The 27,173-nt window shown below is 36.1% G+C and overlaps 1 protein-coding gene and 1 non-coding gene across 2 annotated transcripts in view; one reads left to right on the forward strand and one right to left on the reverse strand.

The window, feature by feature from the left end:
* Positions 1-27,173, forward strand: part of LOC149074642 (uncharacterized) — a 233,868-nt gene that overhangs the window by 49,680 nt on the left and 157,015 nt on the right. Inside the window, exon 4 of the mRNA XM_089247053.1 lies at positions 15,067-15,150. Within this exon, the coding sequence (XP_089103179.1) occupies positions 15,067-15,150 (84 nt within the window). The remainder of the gene's footprint in view (positions 1-15,066; positions 15,151-27,173) is intronic.
* Positions 26,326-26,399, reverse strand: TRNAT-GGU (transfer RNA threonine (anticodon GGU)). Its single transcript has one exon. It is a non-coding gene; the product is annotated as a tRNA-Thr (tRNA).

The raw sequence follows: 27,173 nt of genomic DNA on the forward strand, positions 1-27,173 counted from the left end.
TTGGTGGGCCACTCTATAGTGAATTTTTTGTGTGAAAAAAAAAAAATAGGAATCATCCCTATCTCCCGAAGTGGTGAGAGGCATGTTTATAGTCTAATGCAGCGGTTCTCAACCTTTCTTGACTCGCAGAGCCCTATCCAGTATATAATTTTTATGGCGGAGCCCTGTTTGACTCAAGGAGCCCTTTTTTGTACATAATTTTTATGGCAGAACCTGTATAGGCCTCTTTTATTTATTTATCTATCAAATTTACTGATTTATATTTTCCTTTAGTTGCCGCAGAACCCCTGGGAGGTGCACACGGAGCACCAGTTGAGAACCTTTGGTGTAATGTATGATTGATAACGTTAATAGCATTGACGTTACAACGATGTCTTTATTGCACTTTGCAAGCCTCTCGCTGTCATACTTTTATAAGATTTTGAATTGAAAATTAATTTTAAAAAATTATGTTTTAGTAGATTATCTTTCCATGTTTTGCGTGACCTTTTTCTTCTATGAACACAGGGTCGTAGCGTGCCTTCTCTGGGCCCCAGGACAATGCCTCGATTGCCCCAGCCTAGTTACAGGCCTGTATGAACATATAGTAGTTTATTCCAAACCACCAGCTTACCCGGGTAGATAGAACAAGGCAAAGTGCTTGAACAATGGCTATCCTGCGGCGTGATCAAAGAAAAGTCATTGGGTCCTAACAGGCAGTATTTAACCATTTTGAGGAAAACAAAGCACATGCTTAGGATATCGGAAAAGGTCTATCACAAAAAATATCAAATTTTTTTTCTTTGCTGAGGATTGTAGACGTTTGGCGACAGGAGAAGAAAATGTCATCAATGAATCCTCTTGAACGCTCTGTACTATGGCTGTGGCAGATCAAGTGCTTTGCCTATTATGAGTTTAAAAAAAGAAAACTGTTCAACAGAATCACCAACCCCCCTTCACTTGTTAAATGATGGGTGGTGGGAACTGGTCGATGGGTCTGTATATCGCTTCCTGTACGATCTCCTTCCTCGTTGTGTGTACAGTATACCCCTCTGGGGAGGTCATTTACGGTGTCCTTTCAGTGGCGCTTTGATTGAGTGCTGGAACTGGCGCCTTATTGAAAAGTAGCCTGTACTGAAGTAGCATGACGTCTCTACAACTGTCCAAGAGAGCGGCGGAGTATACACAAACACACACACACACACATATATATATATATATATATATATATATATATGTAGGCAAATTCCGAAAAAAGGTTGATCAAAACATGACAGTTTGTGTGAAGAACACGCACACGAATGGGCAACCAGATGTATTTGAAATGTTTCCCTGAGAAGAGGCATGAGAACTTTCTTGAAATTCAGTCATAGATCAGCCATCCAAGGACGTTGCGGGGGGGGGGGGGGGCGGGGCTCCCCCGAAATTGGAGAAAATGTATGAAATAAAGGGGAAAAGATGGCCATATCTATTGTTCTACCACTCTGGTCCCCCTCCAAATGAAATTTCTGGAAACTGGGCTGCCGCCATCTATGCTGAGGCCGGTCATTGTATCCTTCATCAAGGCTCAACTTGTAGCAGATCATCAGTATTTCTTGGTAAGTACTTTGGCTCATTAACAGTTTCTCTAATTTTGGGGACATTTTGCGCATACCTTAAAGGCTTATACAGATATTCTTGAAACCAAAAGCTTTTACGACAAACATTGTTTAGAACAAGAATTTTTATCGAAATCCAAGCTACAGTAGGACCTTTATTATCCGAGGGTGGATTGGAGTTCGAAAATTACAAAACTACGAAAGGTGTGAAAGAGCTGAGCATGAAATAATTGCTCAGACAAGGAGTTGGGGTAATATTATTTGGTGATGGTGATTAGACAAATGGGAACAGAGTATTATCATTGAAGTTGTTATTATTAATAACTTCAATAATAATCAGTTAGATCAGTGTTTCCCAAAGTGGGCAATATTTGCCCCTTGGGGGCGATGAGAGAGAAATTTTTTCGGAAGGTTGGGATGGAACAAAAAGTTTCTGAAACTGGAGTGTTACCCACCTCCTCATGTCGAAAGGCACACTACAGTGAAATAGGAAATTCTTTTTGTCATCCTGTGATTTTCCAATCTAGCAATCACATGCAGAGAATGTTTGGTGCCAATACCGATTTTCTAGTCCCCATGATGGCCTGGAGTCTGGGATTTGTCAAGCTTTGGCATATAGGACAGAGTTCGTATCCTCCTTAAAAATCCTTGGGGAAAAGTTCATTTTCAAGTCTTTAAAGGTCCTTAAAAAATCGTTGCAGTCCTTGAAAACATTATTATCATTTTTATATAAGTGCTTGGATTTTTTTTTACTTGAATTTCTTCCATCAATTTTTGTCTTACCCCCCCCCCCCCAAACTATGTTTTGCTGAGATGAAAACGAGTGGAACAAGAACTATGAGTTACGGCAGTGTTTTTCAAAGTGTGTGCCGTTACTCCTGGGGAGTAGCTATTTTGTCAGGGGCAAGGCTGTAACTAGGATTTTTGCTGTTCCCCCCCCCCCACCATTTTAAAATTTGATAATTTTTAAATGGTGTTCTTCGTTTCCACCTGAAATTTGGCGCCTCTTAAATTTTGCCGCCTGGGACTGTTGGCCTTCTATCTCCCCTCTAGTTCCGACTCTGGTCAGGGGCGTCGCGACAAGCTGCAAATATTGGTTTGTATGCTTATTTATTTTTTGAAGTGGTTCTTTTACAACTGAAATGTCTACCAAACTATTCTAGGGAGCCACAAATGAACCATGAATTGGGCAAGACTGCCCCAGTAGCACATCGATATAAGAGCAACATAGAGATTTCGATATCGTTTGATGTCGTTTACCGATGCCGTTCTACATAAAAATGTCATATATTTGCCTGTATAGTTTGACGTAGCGAATTGGCAAACTATATCTGACCCGACACCGATGTAAAAATGCCATACATTTGTCGACGTAGTTTGACGTTTACGTTATCTATGATTTATGTTATTACAATATAAAACATGTCGACGCATTTCTATTTCGAGAAGTCTGCCCTTTCTTCATCCTGCGGCACACTTGAATTCAAATAAGATAGAAAAATAATTTTTTATGATTGTCACAAAATTTGTTTTAAATAACTATTCACTATAAACAAAAAATAAATATTCACAAAAAATAAATTAAAATTCAAAAACTCAGTCATTCTGCTGTTAATTTAATTTAATGTTAAATCCGAGTAAGTTAATACAGTTTACAATGTCTACTTTTGCTAGATTGAATTTTGGGCAGGGATATAAGGTTTATATATCTTCTTGTAAGATTTATTATTTGTTATAGATTTCTGTATTCCATAGTATCAAATGAAATGCAGAAAAGATTGCTTTCCACAAATATAATAACGTAAGATAACGAGAACAGAAGTATTTCTATATGCTTTTTTGGCAATTTTTTGGCTTTTTTGGCTTTTTTTGTGCAATTCTTCCATTAAGTGATAACAAAAATGAATAATGGCCAATATTTTATCTATTGTTTTCTCTCAATTGCTCAGTTTCCACTCTTACTCATAAATCTAATTTGAAAAAAAGAATTAAATTCTTCGCACTCAAGTACTCGGATACTGTATAATCAATATCTGCGGCTTCAGATTTCTTTTAAAAATTAATCTGAGAATTTCCTAAAAATTTTTTATGGCACAACTACAATTCTCATGTAGCACACTATTTAATAAACTCTGATGCATAAGTTCTAGTTAAGTTCAGAATTCAGTTTATTAATACTACTATACAAAACACTTATGTGTTCTGAACGTAAAAAATAGAACTTTACTGTTACGAAAGGTAAATGTAACAATATAGTGAGCCAGTTCAAAATACTTAATGTTATTTTTAATATTTGAAATAATTATTTATATAATAATGTGTTTTATTATAATTCAAACTCATCTGTTATTGTTACTAGATCAAATTTTAACTGCTAAGAATTATATAAATAAAATAATATTTACAGTCCATATAGCAGTGAATGGCCACCCAGATATTGAATGAAAAGAATGAAAAAATATACAATAGGCTTGACAAAACTTTAAAAAGAAACTGAAAAATAATGGTCTCTGCTAGAATTTGAAATGAAAATTTTTAACTTTCTTGAATTCTTTCACAGGTGATTTCTTTTATCCAAAGAATAAACAAGGTGCTGCTCTTCCGATTTGAACTGTGGAAATAATGCAATAATATGTGGACATATGTAAACACATAATTTTGTACATAAACAAAACACCTATTTCCTGTGTATCTAAAACCCTGAGCAATTTTTTTTATTTCTTGAAACACTCATATAATTATATGTATTTTTGAGAGAGCTTTTGTTTTTACATTTAAAAGTGACACAAAAACACATGAAACTACTAAAATAAAATAAAAGTTGCCTAAATATCATTTTTTTTCCTTGAAAAATATCATATTGGTTCATTATTAGCCAAAATGTTCCATTTTTACCACATTTTATATCCTTGGGGTACATTCAGATGGTATATGGCATAAGATTTTATAAGTGGTTTTTATCAAAAAGTCTCATAAAAGTGGCCAGAATATATATTTTTCATATGAAATATCTTAGTTATTTAAATTTCTATTTTGAGGAGTTTTATTTTTTTATTCTTTTCTTTTCCAGTTCTTGCTTGTTCTATTTTCTAAGCACAATCGATTTTGTATTTAGAACAGGGTTGTTTGGTTTAAACCACGTTGGTTGGTTTGATGATATTTAGGCAACTTTTATTTGATTTTTTGAAAAAATCAAATAAAAGTTGCCTAAATATCATTTTTTTCCTTGAAAAATATCATATTGGTTCATTATTAGCCAAAATGTTCCATTTTTACCACATTTTATATCCTTGGGGTACATTCAGATGGTATATGGCATAAGATTTTATAAGTGGTTTTTTTCAAAAAGTCTCATAAATGTGGCCAGAATATATATTTTTCATATGAAGTATCTTAGTTATTTAAAGTTATATATAAAAGTCAAAATTTCTCATTCTTGCAACATTTTCTAACCTTTGGCTACGTTCTGATGCTCTATCTTTAGCAAATTCATGAATAAGTATTGCATCACACATCTAAATGTAGTGGTGTATTATCTCACAGGGTTTCTTTTTCCCTTCACAAAGAAGCAGCTACAGTAGTGACACCACCATGCTAGGGGCAGGTGGTCCTATAATCCAATAAAGACACCAGCTGTCCTTAAAGGACAAAGACTAGTGTAGTAATTATTACATTACCTCACATACATTTTCATTTTCTTTCCCATAAGAAGTAGCACATCTCCTACTGTATATCTCCCAGTCTTAATATTAAATAGTTGTTTTTTTTATACTTTCACTCCCACACTATTAAGCCCAGTTAATCAAGGTTCTACTGTATACGTAGTAGTAACAGATTTATGAAAAATAATCAGCTATATACAGGGTGATTATAATTTAAGTTTTGATTCTCCAAAACTATACAATAAGTACTGATCAGAATGACTTGAAAATTTGCATGGATATTCCTGAAGCAATGGAAGTTTCTTTCGCAAAAGAAGAAAGTGCAAAATGTGCAAGTAGATGATGTCTGTACTTGGCCAGCAGTATAATCTATTTTGTGCAACCACATCATTTCGGCACTTCCACAGCATCAGTGTATGGATGAACTTCTATCAAGATGCACATTGCAATACCAGCAAAGCAGCTGCTGAAGACCCATTTTGACAGGATGCACCTTAACCCTTGCAACTTCTTCTGGCTGTGGGGGTACCTCAAAATGTTATAAACAGTGGTCAGATTGCAAACTTTGGTGAATTGCAATCTCCAGCACATTCCCTATATGTTAGAAGTTCCTCAGGAATATTAACAGGGGGGGGGGGGGGAGAAGGGCGTTTGGTTTAATAAAGCTGAATTGCAAGCACATCCACATTATGACCATGGGGCATACTCCGATTCTGTTGTTGAACAAGAATTTTTGTGCTTTCAATCTCATAGCCAGAACACGCGGTGGACAACATATTTAACATTTCTTAAGTAAGTTGTAGTTATTTGTTCAATTACTTCGTTTTTTGTGATGTTTCCATGAATTATGAAATCGTGAAATGCTATAAGTAAGGTATCATTCTGCCATGACTGGCTATCGTTTCCATTCTGCGAGCAAATTTCCCACATGTTGGATGATGTCATTAATTTTACATTTTTAAGTATTTTTTCCCCTTTATCAAATAAAATTGAATTTTTTGAGGAATATTCATGTCAATTTTCAAGTCATTCTGACAATCGTTCTTTTTTTACAGTGTTTTGAAATCAGAACCTTAGTTATAATCACCCTGTATATCGTAAATCATTGCTAATTAATCTGCATTATTTATGCTTCATTAAATACATTATATTCATCTAATTTTTATTACTTTTTGCAAAATAGCTTCCTAATTAAGTATACTGAAAGTAACTGGAGAAAAACCTTTATATATTATATGATTAATAATAACATTAAAAGAATTTTCAAACACCCAGTAATCCATTGAGTTAAGCAAAAAATAATTAAATTGCAAAAGTTGGTTTTTGTTAAAATGTAATAAATATTTATTGATTAATTAGCATGGGAATAGTGTTAATTACATTAATAAACATTTTATTTTTGTTAATTATTAGAAGTTTGAATGATTTTTCAGAAATTTCATTTTTTTTAATGTTAATACTATATAAACCAAAAAAACCCGGTTTTTGGTTTTTTTACCAACCCTGATTTAGATTATGAAATTATTACTCTTAGTGCAAAATGAAATGTGGTGCTTTGACTGATTATTGGCATCCTTTTTCCACCTGGTTTTTTTTTTTCAAAACCAGCTTGGACATCAAGCGGCAACTGAAAGAATAGAGCTTTTTTTACCATATTACCAAGCTAGAGTTTTCTCATAACTTTTGAAATATGTTTTTTAAAACTTGAAAAAAAGGAAGCCTATTACTGGTGTACTTATCTCACACTATATACATACAGGATCCTAGAAATTCAGGCCATTTGAATACACCTCCAATAATTTTAAATGCATTTTATATGACCTGCTCAAATAAAACTGGTTCCAGTTTTCTGGGGATTAAATGAAGAAAAAAAAGATAAAGCAAGCACAAATAGAATTATTACACATGATTTAATATTGCTCCATATACAAGTTCTTAGAGAGATTTTCAAATATTGATAAATTATTTTAATATAGCTGCGGACTTTTTATTGCAGATGGAACAGGGTGCTTCATACCAGCAAAAAATTTCAGCTATCTTATGTTTCAGACAAAACCTATAAAACATTGAAAATGAATTTCTTTTAATTTATTGAATATTGAGAATATTTTGATAGTATCCTACATAAGAGAAATATATTTTATGAGTATGATTCGCAGGTGCAACTTTTCACTGGATCAAGCCCCCCCCCCCCAAACAATAGTTCACAAAATCATGATAATTTTGAATAGGTATATACTAAAATGTTAAGCTGGTGTCTCACCAATATCTTTGATAACTTTATGCCTATGGTGTGAAAAATACACATTCTCTGACATCAAAATAATTTCTCAGACCAATCACATGAATACCACAAAAAATAATTACTGATACATTGGCACTGAATGTTGGAAATGTTTTGCATCAGCGAGTGTGCATTCTGAGCGAGTGTGCATTCTACAGCAGAGTAGTATCATTATATAGGCAATTATCATTGTATCGCAGTTTCACTGTGTTATGTTTAACTCATAGAAAAATTTCAAATTATACATTTGCTTATTAATATTTCACGTACATACTTTGAACAATTTTAATCGTAGCCCCTTGCATGTAGAGTGGGAAGGGGAGCTGACAAAGAATGTAATCACTGTTCACTTACATTAAAAATATACTACACAGAACCACATAAAAAATCCTGCCCTGAGCGATTATGGGTCCAGATTAGTATATCGGAGGCCATTATTTATATATAGTTAATAGGCTAATAAATATATTCAACATCAAGTAGGCATGCCCTCTCTTTACATCCTGAAGATGGCCCCCTAGACAGGAATTTTTGGTAAGGTACCCCCCAGTGGCGTATTCACAAAGAGGCTAAGGTATTTTGACGCTAGCTCAGGGCGAAAATTTCAAAGGGGCTGCAAATTTATAGAAATGACGGGTCAAGTAGTCAACTGGGAGAAGGGTGGCTAAACCCATAAATCCACTTCTACCAAGAGCTCATGGAACTAAGTCACTCCTAAGCAAAGAGTGTGCAAGCCCATGAGTGACAGTAACAGTGTGTAAACATAGTAACAAAAAGAGATTTAGAGGGTTTGTGAGTATGGGAGTGACCTAGAGAGAGCAAGAAATTGGGTGAGTGTGTGACATGAAATAATCAGGGTTGTAGTGATTTAAATCGACTTATTTTTTTTTAAAAATCACTGATTTAAATCAATTTTTTTCAGATATGAAAAATTATATTGTAATTGAATAAAACTATTTACGCAGCTCTAAAGTGATTAAAATTTTTATTAAATTATTTTAAATATCAATTCATTTAAATATATTTTCAAATATTTTTATAATATAATATATATACAGGGTGATTATAAAAAAAATTATCCCGACATATGGGCCCCTAACTATCATACCATTCACAGAAACTGAATGAAATTTTGGCATAAGGTATTTTGATGTATGCGCTCAAGAATGATATGGAAAACAACAGTGTCACTCTAACAGTTACGGTTACAGTGAGAAAATTTCGAAAATATCAAATGACAACAGTTTTTTGTATTGGAATGTGATCTCCATTGTTAAAAACCCTAAATAGCGTTCGAACTGCAACTGTAGCATGAAAATCACCAGCGGTAGATAGGCTAAAAGTGAGGACAACCAATAAGGACAGAGAAGCAGCATAAAAGAAAGCATTTTATTGTGTTTCACAAATTTTCCACCTGACCTTGTGGAGGACTAATCAGGCTGGGATCTCAGCCGAAGAAACGGTGTGACAAATGAAACGAACATTAATGCTCTGGTCCACGGCAATGTCCTTTTTCCTTGCCTAGCTCCGGGGATTTTCGTGCTACAGGTGCCATTCCAACGCTATTTAGTGTTTTTCAGTATGGAGATCGCATTCCAATACAAAAAACTTGGTGTTGCCATTTGATATTTTCGAAATTTTCTCACTGTAACCGTAACTGTTAGTGACACTGTTGTTTTCCATATCATTCTTGAGCGCATACCTCAAAATACCTTATGCCAAAATTTCATTCAGTTTCTGTGAATGGTATGATAGTTAGGGGCCCATATGTCGGGATATTTTTTTTTATAATCACCCCGTATATATATTAATATGTATATCAAATATCAGAGATACCATAGTTGTACCAATTTAGCTGATAAATGGTTACCCAAGATTTACAATGATGAAGTTAGAGGATGTAAAGTTGACTTAAAAAATCAAAAATTGCATGGGGATGGACGGATGGATATACATAATGAATAAATTCTGTGTTATCAAACGGTGTGGTAAAGCCATCCATGTTGATACTATTGACACATCTGGCTTATCACATGCTTTCTTTTTACCTTTCAAACTAAGCACTACTCGGGTCTATCACATTTATAGGCGATTTACTACAACTCACTAGGCACAACCTAGTGAGTTGTGCCAAAAGTGAAACTGTGTGTGTACTTAACAGTCTGAGTGCGTATGTAGTGTTGTTTCAGTGCTGCTATCTATAAGATTATCACATGCTGGAAATTATTTAGCAAATGTGGTTTTTAGTTCAGTGAAGTAAACAGAAGAAAACTTCAAATGTAACATACAAAGTTTTGTTACTGCAAATATGGTTTCTTCCAGTAAGGCCTCCTCACACGGGGAAACTAAAATCGAGCTTGAGTTGCTTCAACTTGAGAGTTGAGTTGACTAGAACGAGTCGAGTTGCCGTTCTCCCTCACACGGCGCTACTGAAAAAATATTCAAAGCCCGGGAAACTGAGTAAAAACAGCACAGTCTATAGTTTTCCTTATTATCTTCCGGTACTATCTTGTTAGCCCGGTTAAGAAAAATAATTTCTATTATACGTGAACTTGCTACACAGAATTTCAGTTCACGGGTAAATACAAAATTTCATTATTTAAATTGATATCATTTTGAAATGACAATAAAATGGTACAAATTAGATAATTTTTTAGTATAATTTCGTTTCATTTGGAAAAAAAAATAGTGTTTTTCCTCTATAAATATGCCTTTCAGTACCTATATATGTTGGATTACATATTTTATTAATACATATTTTTATTTTTTATTAGTTAAAATATTGTCACGCAGAATTTTAAGTAGTTTCATGAAGTGAAACGATGAAAGCTGGTTCCGAGAGGCAAAAAAATAAACTACAGGCACAAAACTAGAGACAAACAACACATGAATTGTTGTTTATGTTTCAGGGAATGATTTTCCCCAAATACTCCCACACACAGATGTGCGTGTACGTGACCTATATAGATTAGACATTCCAAGCAAGGGGGAAAATCAGGGACCATCCCTATGGAACACGTGTTTGTTTAGGTACAAGTAAAAGTAGACAGTGTTTTGAAATTTTCTGGAGGTTCTTATCCAGGGCCGTCTTAAGAGCATCATGGGGCACCCAGCCATGTATTTTTTTTTTCTGAGACCCTAATTGGCAAATTAATTTGGTTATTCCTGAAATTTTTTACCAGATCCAATTTTCGTGACGCTCCATCTTCTTTTGAAATCGCCCCCGGGGAGTGCCCAGGTGGGCCCATGTGTTTACCACAGACCCGTCATCAGACAGTACACTAGAAATAGTATATATATGTACATACAGTGAGTATATGTTCTTTGCCCCCCCCCCCCCAACCCCCGAAAAAAGTTTAAATGACAGTCCTGGTTTACCATTTCATTCAGAGGCATCAGAGCCAGGGGTGCAAGCTCAAGCACCCACGGTAATTTGTGGCATGGATCTGAGCACCCCAGAATTGATTAAGAAATTAAACTTTCCGATATAAAACTAAAGACGAGCACCCACAGTTTCGAAACAATTCCCACGCCCCTGATTTCATTATAATTTCAAAATAATATCAATTTAAATATAGAAATCGTGTATTTACCTGTAAACTGAAATTCTGTAGAAATTGCATTATATAATTTCAACTGATAATTTATTATATATATATATTCTCTGGATTGCTTTTCAATTCGGGTCCAAACTCGCATGACGAAAATATGAAGGAATGCTATAAAGGCAGTTTCTAGTTTCTTCAACAAAAGTTGGCGGCGACTAGCATGCCAGTCGCCAAGTGATTGAGTCGCATTCGATATTTCGTCGCCAAGATGCTAATTTCTTCGTGTGAGGGCTTCTACAACAATGTGCGTGCTGGTTTTCGGGAAACGGTTTCTCTTATCAGTTGCCGAACTTTAGTTTCCCTGTGTGAGGAGGGCCTAAGACTCTGAATGTAAAGCTTGGCTTTTTGGGACTTGCATATTGTGGTACAGTGCCCACATTTTAAACTTGTTAGCCGAAGATTTGGTTAAAACTGATGTAACAAAGTATATTTCAAGTATATTTAGATACTTCTGCAATCACCTCTGAAAAGCATGGTATCATGTGTAAGGTGGAAGTGCATTGGTCTTCCTGCAGAGGTATGATGGAATACTTATTGTGATTCTCTTGAATCTTATGTTAAAAATTCGTCAGTTGTTACCAAAGTTTGTGAAGATCACAGATCTCAGATAGTGACACCTCTAGTGAAATGTTAAATATTGATTCAAAAAGAAATGTCAAGGAAATAATGGCAATTCTGAGCCAATAGCCAAAATTAAAGATTTTGTACAAAGGAACACACAACTGCTCCATAGCGAATGTGTATTGGCATGGAAAAAGCTGGACCCGGAACAAATACCATCATTTTTGATTTTTTCCATGCTATGAATAAGGGCCACAACTAGGGGAGAATAGGCGGGTCTTCTCGGGCGCTGGACCGGAGGGGGTGTAAGTTTTATTCTCAAACCTCTCCTTCAACATTACAAGTGGGCACCAAAATAAGCAATTGCCCCGGGTGACCAAACATCTAGTTGCAGCCCTGCTATGAATTCACTATAGAAGGGCCCTATAGTCTAAGGACCCTACCCCAGGTTGTGGGCCATAGGAGATATTCGAAAAACGGAGGAAACTTTGGAAAGAACAGCGTTAAATGCAGAAAAACCATTTTACCCACATTCAACGTGGTTCTTTTCCATAGGTGGAGATAGACTTGGAAGTCTGGGAGGACACGGTCATTATTCCCGAAGGGGGGGGGTGGCACGATGATGTCAATTCGTATATACATTAGATCAGTCTACTTCACCTTTGACCCTGAGGGGGGGCCCCGTATATCCGCCCATGGTTCTTTCTGAAAAACTGATTTTTTTTCAAAAGAGCTGAGCTCAATGCTTTATTGACTTTTTCCTTTTATATAGAAACCAAACAATAAAACACACAATTTTTTTTAAGCTTTTAAATAACACATTTTTTTATTTTAAATATCAAAACTGGGTAATTCCAAACGAACTACCTATTTTTAAATCTTTATTCAAAACTGATCAAAAACATCATAAGAGTGTTTGACATAACATTAGTTTCTTAAATCTCAATCTTAGCACTGTTTTGAGTAATTTTTTTGTAATAAAATTTGAATTTAATTTTATGAAATATAATTTTAAGTTACAATAGTTTTTAATTTTTGATTTCAAGATTTCTCTAGGAATATTTTTACGGAAATGATTGAAATCTCGTTTATACGGCGCATCGTATAAATGAGGTTTTGTTGTATAGGACCTGCGCACCCCCTCCCCCCCACATTTTCAATAACTTTACGCCTATGGCAGTAGGGCTCCTAAAAGCTGAGATCTTTGGCGGGCTCAAGTCTGATTTTTCACAGGCCCCCGTATAGTGAATTTATAGTGTGAAAAAAAAATTATCTCGAGTCCCCGGGCTTGGACCCTGTCAGCCCCTTCTATGCTTCCCTGCGAATTGGAAAATCATCCGTACTGTTTGTACCCTTACGATAGTTTTGGCTCTCGTATATAAGAAACGCTTTTTCTAATTTTTTTTATTTTACCTGTGCCAATGTGTGTTGTCTGCGCGCAGTTGACCAGGTGAGTCCAATGTGGATGAGCATTGTGGTCCATGAACAAGAACTGAGGGCCAACTGCGTCTCTGAAAAGTTAAACATAGGGCTCTATGATCTCCTCTCTATACTTCCTAGCAGTCAGGGACCCTCTGCCAAACGCATGGAGGGGTGTGCGGCCATCCAGCATGATGCCTGCCCAGACCATGACACATTTACCACCATAGTGGTCCATTTCCCTGATGTGGGAGGGATGGCATCGGGTACCAAGCAGGCTCTCTCCAGATGAGAGTACGTCGAGAATCAATGTCCTGGCTGAATCTTGACTCGTCTGTGAAGAGCACAGTGCTCCACTGAAGTCTGATCCAAGGCTGATGTTGTCTGCACCATGCTAAATGCGCTCTCTTGTGTGCTGCAGTTAGAGGGGTGCAAACAGCGTGTCTTCTGGCATAAAGCCTTCTCTCATGAAGCCTTCAGGCAACAGTAAGCCATGGTATTCGAGTTCCAGTGGCAGTATGCAGCTCATGTGAGAGCTGTGATGCTGTAGCAGTCCTGTGGCGGCACGCTGAAAGTGCTAAATCGATCTCCATTGGTCGTCGTGGCTCTTTGACGACCTTGTCCAGGTCTTCTCTATGGATCCATTGTCCACACTTGAAACTGTTTCCACAAATTGCAGACGACACTGGGTTAACATCGAGCTCTGTAGCCACTTGCACTTATGATTGCCCTGCCTCCAATCTACCAATGTTTCTCCATCTCATTCCATCATCCATACGTTTGTGGATACTCATCTTACCTGATAGCTTATAAAATTTCCCAAACTCTTGCTAGAGAAACAGTGAATGTTGCCGAGGAGTACGAGCACATGAATTGTGGAAAACGCCTCCTGCCCTTATCATGCCCTTTGTGGTCACAGCTCCATGCACGTGTACGCTTACGTATTCAACACTGAATATTTACATACTTCTTCTGTGGCATTTATAGTACCTTTGTGTCTATTTCCACAAAAAGTATTAAACCATTGTGCAAATTCTCTTAACAATGAGAACACACACATGGTCCCAGTCTCCTAGAACGAGAATGTTTCTATTTTGTATTTTAGTCGTGAATTAACTTTAGTATAATAAAACTAATATTGTACACTAATCCATCTTATTTTTTTTAAGAAATGTGTTTGAATCTGCTATATATATATGTGGCTGCTCATTTCATCCTGATGAAGCTCAACACTTATAGGGTTATTAACCCTTCAAGCAGCAATGATGAGATATCTCACCTCCATAAAAGCCTCTTATTTTAGCATTGGCAATCCCAGATTTTTTTGTAAAAATGATTTCTTAATGGGAAACCTTTTCATACACTTGTTAGTTTGGATCTGCTGGAAATCGGAAGAAAGCCTACTTCATTGAAAAAGAAATAACATTTTGAAGAAGGGGTTTACTGATTTCTAATTGCTGCTTAAAGGGTTGAGATAAAGTTTTCAATTTTTGTTTGAATTAGGTGTCAGTGTTATTTTTATATATATCATTAAGTTCCCCTTTTATCTTTAATTTTCTTTCATAAAAGATGCCAACAGTGATCATAAATCCTGCACAGAATGTTTTCTTACACTTTTTGAACTAAACCTGCAAATCTTTTTGGTCTTTTTTCGATAGTGAACCAATTTTTTTTACAGTAAACTTAGTCAAGTGTGACAGTATTTCTCTACCTGTTTAATTAAAATTTTCATATACGGTCTACATCTAGTCTTTCTTTGTTTCTAATTTCCTGACTTGTTTGAGACAAACAAGTTCTACTGTATAGCTTTTTAAATAAAATTCTAAACACAAATAAAAAGTAGGCCTATTGATTTTATAGCCATTTCATTTTTCAACCATTCAATTGTTGGTAATTACTGATTCAAATTGAAGATCGATTTATTGAATCAGCTATGATTTTTCATTTCAACTTAGGTCATTTTGTACTGCTGATGTGCATTTTCATATCACCATCAAATACAGCATTACCAATGCTACAAAATGTTAAAGATGTTCATGGTAAGTAGAAATTCAAAATTATATTACTTTTGGTACAATACAACATATTGCACATGAGTATTTAGTGTTTATGCGAATGAAATTATTTATGAATTTAGTTACTGTTTTTTAATTTTTTTCATTTCATTAAACCATGGTTAACATTTTATTTTTAATTATGAGATATCCATGTGTTTTTTTTTCTTACTCAACTCTTTTAACACTAGAGCAGTGATTTCCAAAGTGGGAGATTGAATGATCAGGAGATGGTAAAGGTTATGGGTATTACAGTTAACTCAACTCATGGATAATTCAACTAACCCGGTAATTAATTAATTAATTAACATTAATTATTCCCATGGTTGATACAATACTAAATTCAATGAGTGAAAACCTATAACTCCACACGTGCTGACCACATTCTACTTAAGTTGACTAAGATTTATACTGCGTTAACACAACTTATTTTCAAAAATCACCCATCCATTCAAAAACTTTTACAACCTTATTCTCTTATGTTTAAAAATTCTATATTCAATTGTTTTTAAGTTGATTGATGTATGTCAAATTTTCCCTACACCTTTGGGCAGGGTTATTTCCCATTATCTTTCTGTTTGAAACCTGAAAACTCAACCTGTTGACTGTCTAAGACACAGATAGACATGAATGATTTGTGAAATTTTTGAGAGAGAGATTTGGGAAAGATCAAAATGTTTTAAGTGAGAGGTGGGCAATTGCACTGCTCGTTCACAGAAATGAAAGATCTACCAAATGTCAATAAATGCTTTTTCCACATAATTTGGCATTCTCAATATAAAACTTTCCATAGAAAATTGCAGATCAAAACATTTTATAAATTTGTAGATAATGGAATATAAAATTTCTCAACAATATACAGGCACATATACATACTGGATCAGTTTTTAAAAATTGTTTAAGTTGAACTCAAATAAAACTCCTCAATATTGACATTTGCTTTAGTCGGCAAGTTGTTTCTTAATCTACTTGGGGTGTCAAGTTATCGAGGTTTCACTGTATATAAGGTCCTATGGGCTTGCTTGAGTTGGAGGCTATGAGAAATTCCTGAGGAAATGGGTTATGGCAGGGGTTCCTCACCTCCTGTGTCCTTTTCCCTAGTCAACTCTTACCCAGGAATACAGCAGTGCTCGAAACCCAAAAGTCCCTACACACCCTGTTCCCCAACCATAGTCCCTGATAATTACATCACTATCATTATCCTCATCTACAACCAGCCATTCCTCCTCTGAATTGGTCGTTCATCAACAGGCAGCTCCGTTATCCCCAGTCTTTTCAACACCCTCTCTCCCATAACACTTCAACCTTGAGCTCCAGCCTTGCTCTCTCTAAACCCTTACCCTTGAAATTATCAATTGCTATTCCCCCTAGATCAGGGAAATCTTCCGTTGTAACCCCTGCACAACACTAATCGAGGTTGAGGCGAACTATCAATAATGCTAAAAACTAGATAAGAAACAAATTAACTTAAGAAATAAAAGAGTGAGAAACTTTAACAGAAAATTACAATAACCTGAAAGACACTGCAATACAAAATATGCATAACAGATTGTATGAAAAAATGAAGAAAAAGAAAATGCTGACACTGAATGGCGAAGAACAAATATATATACAGTAAACAGCATATACCCCTGAAATGTATTAAGATACAAAATATAATTTATACATATTAATATTGTCTATCTTTTTTAATAATTAAGCTTGAAGAAAAATAAGTTATCAAGAATACCCTGGGAAAAAAATTTGAGTCTTTTTGCTAACACTAATGCCCAAACATAATAACACCAAAATGTCCAAAAACGAAGAGCCAGATATTTTCTCCTATATGAGCACGTGGGCAAAAATTTGATTATCGACCAAGAAACAAAGGAAAAAACTGCAGAAAATGAAATGAAAGCGAGAGAGAGATTTAAACGAAAATACGCAATGAAAACTGAAAAATATCTCCCGAATCCAAAGATGGCAGTCCTTTCTGGCTTGAAACTAAAAACCCAGTGGCGAAATCAAAGTAAATAGTGATAGACACAAAATCACGAAAAACAAAGAAAACGCATGAGAGTTTGGCCCAAACAGAAAAAAATCTGCCAGTGAAATCTCATAAGATTGGAGAAAAATCACATCTGTGTGGCCTATCTTTTTGCCTGAACGATGGATTAGATCAAAACAGGGTTGGGTTTTCATGCCAAAAACTGGTTTAAACTGTCAAATTGGTTTAAACCATCAAAAACCTAAATGAATGCTTTTTGGTAATGTTTTGAACACAATAGGTATATAACATGATGAAAAACTTTTCTGCATATTACAATGTTTTATTTTTAAACAAATTATTACAATAATTAAAAGAAAATTATAATTTTTAATTTCTGATTTCTCAACGTAATAGTCTAGAAAATATAAAATAAAATTTTATAGTTTATTTATCTAAGCTACTCAAGTTAGGTTTCCGTTCAAAAACTAAATCAGTATTAAAACAGTCAAAAACTTATTCTCAATGTTGTCAAATAGTTTTTTAACCTGATAGATACGTTAAATAACAAAACACTTATATGTAGATTAAAGGATTTTATATTTGGAATTATATAATTACTGAGAAAAAATGTCTATCTTGACATTTTAAATTTTCTGATCTGCCCAAAATTTTATTCCATATAAAAATTCTCATGCAGCATCTGTTAAATACACTAATTAAACTCATTTATTTTCATCTAAAAATTTCTTAGTTTAGGGTGTATAAATTCAGAGTTTTGAAGAGTATTTTCAATCAAAGCAGAGCTGATAGGACTTGATACCCAAAGCATTTGTTTTGCACATTTAAAATTAAATATAGCTTCAATTTAAACACCATTGCATTATAAATCACAGATGTCATTGACGTGGAGATGTCAAAAAGTGGTTTTACTACTTCGTATACTGTAGTGATGAAGCTATTTAGTTGCTTCCCTTAATAAGGGTCAGTGTACAGAATTTTCAAATTTTGCAGTTTCTATTTCCTTGCAGATTTTCTCCCCTCTGGTTACATACCGGAAATTACGTACTTTTGCGACTATCTGCCGGAATTCAAAGACAGCATCTATACGGCGGAAATTCGCGTTGTTCTTATTCATTCTCCTTGTTCTTCATATTTTTTTTTAAAAATCGTAAAGGATTTGGAACGCCCGTTCAAAGTATAAAACATTTTCCGAGATTTTTCAAAAAAAACGAATCTGTGAAAACTCTACCTTGAATATACAATTTTGTCATCTAGCTGCTATGTGATAGTTGCCATTTAACATCGCGAAAATCGTTGGTGTGTACGCAGAATCGGCTTTTGGAGGGACAGAAGGTTTTCTTCATTAACGGTCAAAAAGAATTTTAAATTAACATAGTATAAAAGACTATTTTCTCCAATATTTTAATTTTCTATAAAAATGTTATTAATTTTTCATATTCTTATGGTGGAGGGCCTCCATATCCCCTCAATTTTTCTTGGTGAAAGTCTGGGTTCAGAACCCGCAGTTGTGTAGTGGTAATCGGTTAAAAATGCAATTTTTTAAGGTTTTTTAATTTTGAGTTGACTATTCCTTTGAGAAAAGCTCTGGTCGCCGCTAAAATCACACAGACCTACAACACAAATATGTATACATCAAATTTCAAATCCATGCATTACCAATTTGGTGGATAGATGCAGGGCCACAACTAGGTTGGTGGGAGAGCAGGCAAATCTAGTGCCCCCTTCAGCTCTGGACTAGAGGGAGTGCCAAATTCGACCTTTATAACTGCTTCATCTGCATTACACGGGGTGCTAAAATGTGTGCTTGCCCCATTTGAGAAAGTATCTAGTTGCAGCCATAGATAAATGCCCCCACCTACTGAACACAACACGCTGAATGCTGGGCACACACATACACACTTGAGTTGCACCAACACAAATCTGATATAACTCCCATATTCAGGTGTGTAAACATGTGGCAGTTAAATGGCGACAGATCAGAGTGGTGGACCACAGGTAGGTAAAATAAAGTCATTCTACCAGGGAATCGCTTCACAAGGATTTATATGAATAGGGAATCTCATTTGCTTTAAATTTAAATCGGAAGATATTGTGCCTCTAACTTTTAATTACAGTGGATCCTGCTTATAACGTTTTTCGAAAAACTGATAAAAAACGTTGTGCGCAGGAAAACACTTCAAACAGGAGATCTTAATGAGAATTATTTAGTTGGGATGACAAAAATAAGTCTTACTAAGTGGAAAAATGTTCTAAATGGGAAAATATTATAAGTGGGATCAACTGTATATTTAGTTTAGATTTGTTATATGAGCTACATTCCATATGTTAAATTCTCATTAATGAGCTTCTTTGAAAGCTTTTCCTACTAGTAGACAATGAAAGTAAATGAACCTTTTTTTTGGATAGAACATGTTTTTAGAAATAAATTATTTATTTGATTCAAAGAGATACCTCCTTCTCCTATCCAGAACATGGCCCACCGCTCTGTCTCAATGAAGAGATATAAGCAGGTGATCAAAAACCTGTGGCATGCTGGAAAAAATGCATATAGATACCGGTAAATTATGGGAGAGAGGGGTCATACTTTTTTTCCCAAGATAATTGTTTTCGAGAGGGACCTACTTTAACTCAAAAGGGACCCAGATTTTTTGAATACCTTGGAACCAGGTAAATTAGAGTATAGCGGCATCTCTGATAAATGCTAGTAAATATACTATATCATAGTGCAAAAATAAGAATAACTGAATTTGACTAAGGATAAGTTACAGGAACTATACTTAAGCATCATATACAAGCTAGCATTGCCAAATTAAATGACGTTTTCGTTCTAAAATTCTTTATTTTGATTGCTAGTTATATTTCAATGTTATGCACATCAAGAGTATTGTTTTAAGAATCAGTGATTATCTAGACAATTTTATAACAACAGAAACTAACATTATATATATATGATGTAATAAACTTTTTTAAGCACTTATCTGTTGTAAAAAGAGTACAGCAGATGGTTTATATCAATGCACTTATATAAGCAGTTGAAGAAATTTTGGAAGGTCAAGAATCATCTTGAGTAAGAGAGTGTGTCAAATCATTCCATTGTTTCCCAAGATTCTCTGTAATGTCTATAATATCCAGGCCCTCCACAACTATCATAGTTTCTAAAAAATCTTTCTTATTACTCAAGCTCCTGGCATTTATTAACACACATTTTAATTTGCCTGGTGATTTAGTGTCAATCGAGAAGCCGTCCAAGTCAGAAGTGTGTAATTCCCCATCAGTACTGTTGTGATTATCATTAACTAACCCGCATTCCTGTCTATGTGGTCTGGGAGTACAAAAACCTACGTAAACCTCCCAGACCCCCTCCTATTCAGATGGATCCCATCCCAACCCAGCCACCTATCATTAAATTGCTGGAAGCTCCAAGAACATGATCCCAAATGAGGAGCAAATATCCTTCAGGCCTAAATTGAATTAGTGGATCCTACCCCTTATTACCCCTTGGCAGCACTGGAATCACTGCCACATCTGAACCCCCTCCCTAGCGGATAATAGTAAATCCAGGTACTCTGACAGACTCACTGATATTCGCTCCCACTCACAGAATCACCAACAAGGGAAACGTTTGGCGATGGAAAACGTCTTGAACATTGCTAATCTTCCCCCCAGGGAGACAACAGCGCTCAAAATTCCAAAAATCCCTACACTGTGTTCCCTAACCATAGAATCGCCGATGATTAAACCCCTATCACTATTCCCCTCTACCTCATCCTCAACCACCCATTCACCCTCTAAACTGCCGTTGTTCGTGGAGATTGCTTTTTCATCAACAGGTGATTCTATGATAAGTGGCTCTGATATAACCGGGCTCTCTAGAACCCTAACTTTTTCCCATAATGCTTTGACCTACAGTTCTAACTTAGCCCTTTCTAAACACTCCTAACTTCAAACTATCAGCTACTATCCCCTAGATCAGGGAAACCTCCCATCACAAGCTCTACACAACACTAGTCGAGGTTGAGGCATACTAACAGTATTGCTAAAAACTAGATAATAACACTTAAAAGATAAGAAAATGAGAAACGTTTACAGGAAATTAAAATGACATGAAATACGAAAGACAATAATAACATTAGAATACAAAATAAACGTAAAAGATTGTATAGAAAAATAAAGTAAAATAAAATTTTCAACGCTAGGAATGACGAGGAAAAAAATATATATGTGTATATAAATAATACAACACACACCCTAAAAAAAGTATTAAGCTACAAAGTCTCATTAGTATTAGCTAACTATCTCTATTTGCTAATACTACAACAATAGGCCCAAATGAAAAAAAAATACAAATTGCTGAGAATACCCAGGAAAAAGTATACACTGTTCGCTAACACTAACATCCAAAAAACCTATGAATTTATATCAAAGAGGCAGTAAAAACACAAACTTGGCAAAAGTACAATGAAAATAAAATGAGAGCGAAGAAAAAAAATGTAAGTTGATTGAAAATACACAACAAAAATTTTAAAAAATTGAGAGCAATAACAAAAACCACTTATCTTGCAAACAAGGATCTGCAGTCCTAAAACTCCTGTGACAAAATAACACTAAAGAGTAAATTAAACACACAATCTAGAAAAAGAAAACAGAGTATGACCCAAACATAAAATAACGTGTTAAACAAAACTCACAAGAATGAAGAGAGACAAAATGGCACACTGACATGACATATAATCCTTCGGTAATCCCTCACAATGGTTCTGTATAAAAGTACTGCTATTGGTCAGCGAGTGGAGTGCAATAAAAGCATATCCGATTCCTACCGGGCCAAGACAAGAATTACATAGTAACAACGTAAAAATTGAATTAGTGAACAGGAATACCCACCATACCGCAGGCACATTCGTTTGTTCGGTAGCGTTTCCGTTCGTGTAGATATATAGGGAATGGGTCGTGTCCTGTTATGAAGATAGTAACCTCCCTATTCCAGTTTAGCGTGTTTTATGTGACTCGAGGGACAATTTCGTGCATTTTCCTAGCTGTTGTTCCTTGGTCCCAAATTTTCTGTCATTTCTGGAGGGTTGCTTGTTTAAGTTGTCGCTTCAGGAGCGTTAGTGGGAAAGGGTTATCAAGTTTATTGTCACACAGTTGATTGCAGCTTTGGCTAGAGAGTCTGCTCTCTCGTTTTCAAGATTACTTACACAGGCCTTGGTCCAACCTAGGAAAATGTTTGGGTTATTTAATAGACGCCGCCTCAATACACATACTATTGTTTCTATTTGTTGGATCTAGAAGTGTTTGAAGGGAGGAGGGGCTATCAGTTGTTATTAAAACTCGTTCTTCTGCTCCCGTTGCGTATTGTGAAGCTGCTTCTATCGCTAACAAATCTGCTTGAAAGTTACTATTGTTTTTATCTAGCGCTGCTTGCCATGTTTGCTTTTCTGTATTGTTTGTGTATACACAATAGGCTGCCCCGATGCCTTCATTGGTTTTGGAGCCATCTGTGTATATGTGGGTGTTTGCTAGTTTTATATCGTGGCTGTCAATCGAAATTTGATTGGGGATAGTTGAGCAAGAGGGGTGATGGTGCCAGCCATGCTCCAGTGCTTCAAAGTTATTGGGGTCAAAGTCTAGAAGTTCTGGTTGAATGTTTTTTCCTAAACCTAACTGCGTTTGTGTAGTCTGCTTCCATTTGGAGCTTTAGGTGTAGTGGGCAGTTACCTGTGATCACCTGGAGTCTGAGCGTGGCTGTTGTCTCATAGGCTCCGGTTATTGTTAAAAGAAATTTCCTCTGTGCGCTATCCAGGGCCTGTTGTGTTTTTTTGGTTGGATGCTTATACCAAGCAGAGGCGCCATGGGCTAAGAATGTCTCGACTACTGTCTTGTAGATGATGTTCCTAATGCTTTGTGAGATGCCCCAGGATTTTCCTGTTATTTTAGTTAGTTTAAAATTGAAGCGAGTCGCGTTTAGTTTGCGTTCGTTGATGTGTGATTCCCAGTCAAGGTCTTTTTGGATGGTTACGCTTAAATATTTGAGATTGTTTACATATTTAATATTTTTACTATTAATTTTGATCCTAGGGGATATTTATTTCTTGTGAAACAAAGAAATTGTGTTTTTTTCTGTTGAGATTTTGAGGTTTTGATGTTCATTAAGCCAATTCGAAAAATCATTAAGAATTTTAGTTGTTTTTGCCGCTAGCTGTGATACATCAACTGACCCTATCACAAAGGCAAAGTCATCAGCAAAGGCCTGGATATAGGCATCTTCCGGGGGGGGGGGGATTTTTAGGGCTTGATTGGCCACCAGATTCCACAAAGCCGGCTCGCTACACGAATCCTGTGGACAGCCAATATCCTGTTTTCTAACCGCCAGGCCTTCTGGTGTTGTGATTAAAACATGTCTATTTGCTAGGAGGTCCGAAAACATCTATTTAATGTTGTTAGGGAGGGGAGCTTTGGACAGTTCTTGGTTTATTGAGGAATAGGTCAGGTTGTTAAAAGCTCCTTTAATATCGATACTTATAAAGGCGACATCCAGTTCTCTGCTCTTGAATTCGTTAATTTTAGTGAGTATTAGGTTGAGAGCATCGTCTATAGAATTACCTTAATTAAAGCTGAATCAGAAATTTCAATTAAAAAAAAATATTTTTTGCATTAAAAAAATAAATTTTTGATCCTGGGGGAGGGGGCGGTACATCTCTGATCTCACCAATGTGCATTAGGATTCAGAGGGGCAGAGCTGATGACAAAATTTTACTGACAAGGAGGGGGGAAGGGGGTCAAAAATAGCTAAAAATTTACTTGCGTAATACTTGAACGGCCCTTTTAAAGGCCGAAACACACTGTACTGACGTGATGTAATTATTCCGAGTCTAGGTGTGGAAAAATTATCCATGCGATTTTTTTTGGGGGGTTGAGCCAGCTCTTCAAAATTAATAGGGGGGGGTGTCTCGATCCCATTGGCCAATACAAGTTTATGCCTATGACAGGTTCCAAGAACTTCCCTGTGAAAAATCGGTGTCCTCGAGAAAGATCTCAGTCCAAAAGCCCGGTCCAATGGAGACAGAATCATTTTAGTCGTGGAGGGAAGAATATGTAATTTTTTCACTCTCTTCCACTGAAAAATTCGATCGAAACGGTATTCTCCCCCCCCCCCTTCCACAGAATTAGTAGCCCCCCTCAAGATTTCCACCTGTGAAAATTGCCTTCTTCCCTAGTGCCGGCCCTGGCTACCTAAGTGTTCGGGTACTGGAAATAGGGCTGCAACTAGAGGGTCAAGTGTCCAGTGTGCCGGACCAGGGGGGGGGGTGGCTCAAATTTAACCCTTTAACCTCCCTTCAATATAACTTGAAATATTTAAAATTTTCTAAGAGTGCTGCGAACGTAACTAGTTTGGGAATCCCTGATTTGTAAGGAGGAAATTTCATATTCCTAGTATTAGAATGCAATGGGACCCGGCTCAGGGGCTTATTTTACTATTACAGTAGACTCTCGATAACTCAAGATCTATTATTCCCTTGGTTGGCACAATACTAATTTCAATGTAGGGAAATCTCTCTAACTTGACACATGTTTAGCTTAACTCCGCTTAAGTCGACTACAATTTCTGTCCCTTCACCACAACTGGTTTTTACAATTGGCCTTCTGTTACCAGTTTTAAGATTTTTTTGACATTGTTCATGGGTACTTTGACAATCCTTTGTTTCTTTGTTCTCTATGATGGGTCCCTTTTTTGCATTGGGGGCGTGTATGTGAAGAATGAATGTTTGAAACCTGTTGCCCAGCTTATCATTTTAGTGGAGTTTCCAAAAAAGGTCTTTCATGGTCAAAAAAAAGTGTGGATATTGTCAACATCCAATAGGATGAAAATCTTATCTATTGGGAGTTTTGATATCGTCTGTTGTAAAGAATGTTTTCGGTGGAACTCAGTTTTACGATTTCTTGAAAAAGGAGTGAAAGAAAGAGCTAAAGCCTGGTTAGACACTGAATATGTCATTTGGTTTTCATCTTGAGTATAGACGGCCGTGAATACAATGGCTCCATGCAAACCTCACACTTTAAGTTTAAAATCAAAAGTTGAAATTTTGAAAAACTAGAATCGGGTAAAACTCAGAGTGAACTTGCCAAAGAATAAGGAGTTCCACAGAACACTATTTCAACATTTGCCAAAAATAATGAAAACATTTTGTCAGCATTTGAATCATCTTATGAACCAAGCAGAAAACGCATAAGAAAATCAGACTTCAGTGACGTAGAAGAAGCAAATCTTTTGTGGTTCAAATCCACTCGATCTCACTCAATCCTATTATCAGGACCAATAATTCAAGAGAAAGCAAAGGATTTCGCAAAAAGTCTCAATCAAGGTGATTTTACTGTGAGCAGTGGATGGTTGACCTGACTCAAAGAACGCCATGGCATTCTTTTTATTAAAGTTTGTGGAGAGAGCATATCTGCATCTCGAGAAACTGTTGAAAATTAAAAGAATGATATTCTGAAACCAATGATAGAAGGGTATAAAGATGCAGATGTGTTTAATTGTGATGGGACAGGTTTATTTTTTCGCCTTTTGCCTAACCAAACGCTTGCTTTCAATGGCAAAAAATGTGAAAGAGGTAAAAAACACTAAGATCGTTTGACAGTTCTTTTGGCTGCAAACTCAGACGGTTCTGAAAAATTGAAACCGTTAGTTATTGGAAAATCAAAAAACCTGCAGTGCTTTAAAAATGTTAAAACTCTTCCTGTGGACTTATGGCAACAAAAAGGCATGGATGACATCAGAGATTTTTGAACAATGGTTGAGGAAGTTGGAAAATGTTCAAGTGAGAAAAGTTTTATTTACCCTCCTCACCCAAAAACAGGACTCATTCAGCCATCAGCTAAGTAATCTATCCCAGCGTCTTAGTGCAGTTGAGGAGAAACTTTCTCCCGTAGAGGAACTTCAAAACCAAGTCTATGACCTCTCCTCTAATCTCTCTGAACTCCAATCTTCCCTTACCAACAAAGTCATCGATCTTGAGGATCGTTCTCGCCGGGATAACTTGATTTTCTGAAACATTCCTGAAGAATCTATTAACACGCACAGCCTGAAAAATAAAACATTCTCTAGACATCAAGGAAACTGTTATTTTCCGGATATTATGCTGAGGTGAGCTCGGAAAGAAAAGTCATCACGTCTCCACCGGGACTCGAACCCAGGCCCTCTTGCATACCGGGCAAGCATGCTACCATCTACACCACTGGAGACACATGAATCTGCCTTCCAAATTTCACGCACTGTGTCGTGAGGCGCTGAAGTAGAGGCATTAGTAGCCTCTCTTAACTTCAGGAAATGGCCCCCGGGTGGGACAGTTTAGAGAGATATAGATGGCTTTTTTCTCAGCCAGAGATATCAAGGAAACCTCAAGGTTTCCTTGATATCTCTGGCTGAGAAAAAAGCCATCTATAATTCTCTAGACACATTCTTACTCATCCATAATCTCCAATTAGCTCCATAATCTCCATTAATCTACTCCTGAAGTTAGTAGCCTCTCTTAACTTCAGGAAATGGCCCCCGGGTGGGACGGTTTAGAGAGATATAGATGGCTTTTTTCTCAGCCAGAGATATCAAGGAAACCTTGAGGTTTCCTTGATATCTCTGGCTGAGAAAAAAGCCATCTATAATTCTCTAGACACATTCTTACTCATCCATAATCTCCAATTTCTAGGTGTTGCAGAGTCATGGTTAAATAATACAATCACTAATTCCGAAATTTTGCCATTTGATTACAATGCTTTTCGAAAGGATAAAAACTCTCGGGGGGGGGGGGTCTTACTTATTTTCAAAAATTCTATCCCTTTAACTGAAATTCTATTAGATTCTGAACTCGAAATTGTTGGAGCCGAATGGCTTCAACCCAACTGTCCCCCACTTGCCATCTTTTCTGTCTATTTCCCTCCCTCTCCTGATTTCCACTTTTTTGAAAAACTGGAAATTATTCTTGAAAAATTTTACAATACACATTCTATTATTACCTCCGGA

The sequence above is a fragment of the Pholcus phalangioides genome, unplaced genomic scaffold (assembly GCF_987345545.1).
Source record: "Pholcus phalangioides strain wild (caught in Gottingen) unplaced genomic scaffold, Ppha-v1.0 ptg000017l_1, whole genome shotgun sequence".
Classification (NCBI taxonomy): Eukaryota; Metazoa; Arthropoda; class Arachnida; order Araneae; family Pholcidae; genus Pholcus; species Pholcus phalangioides.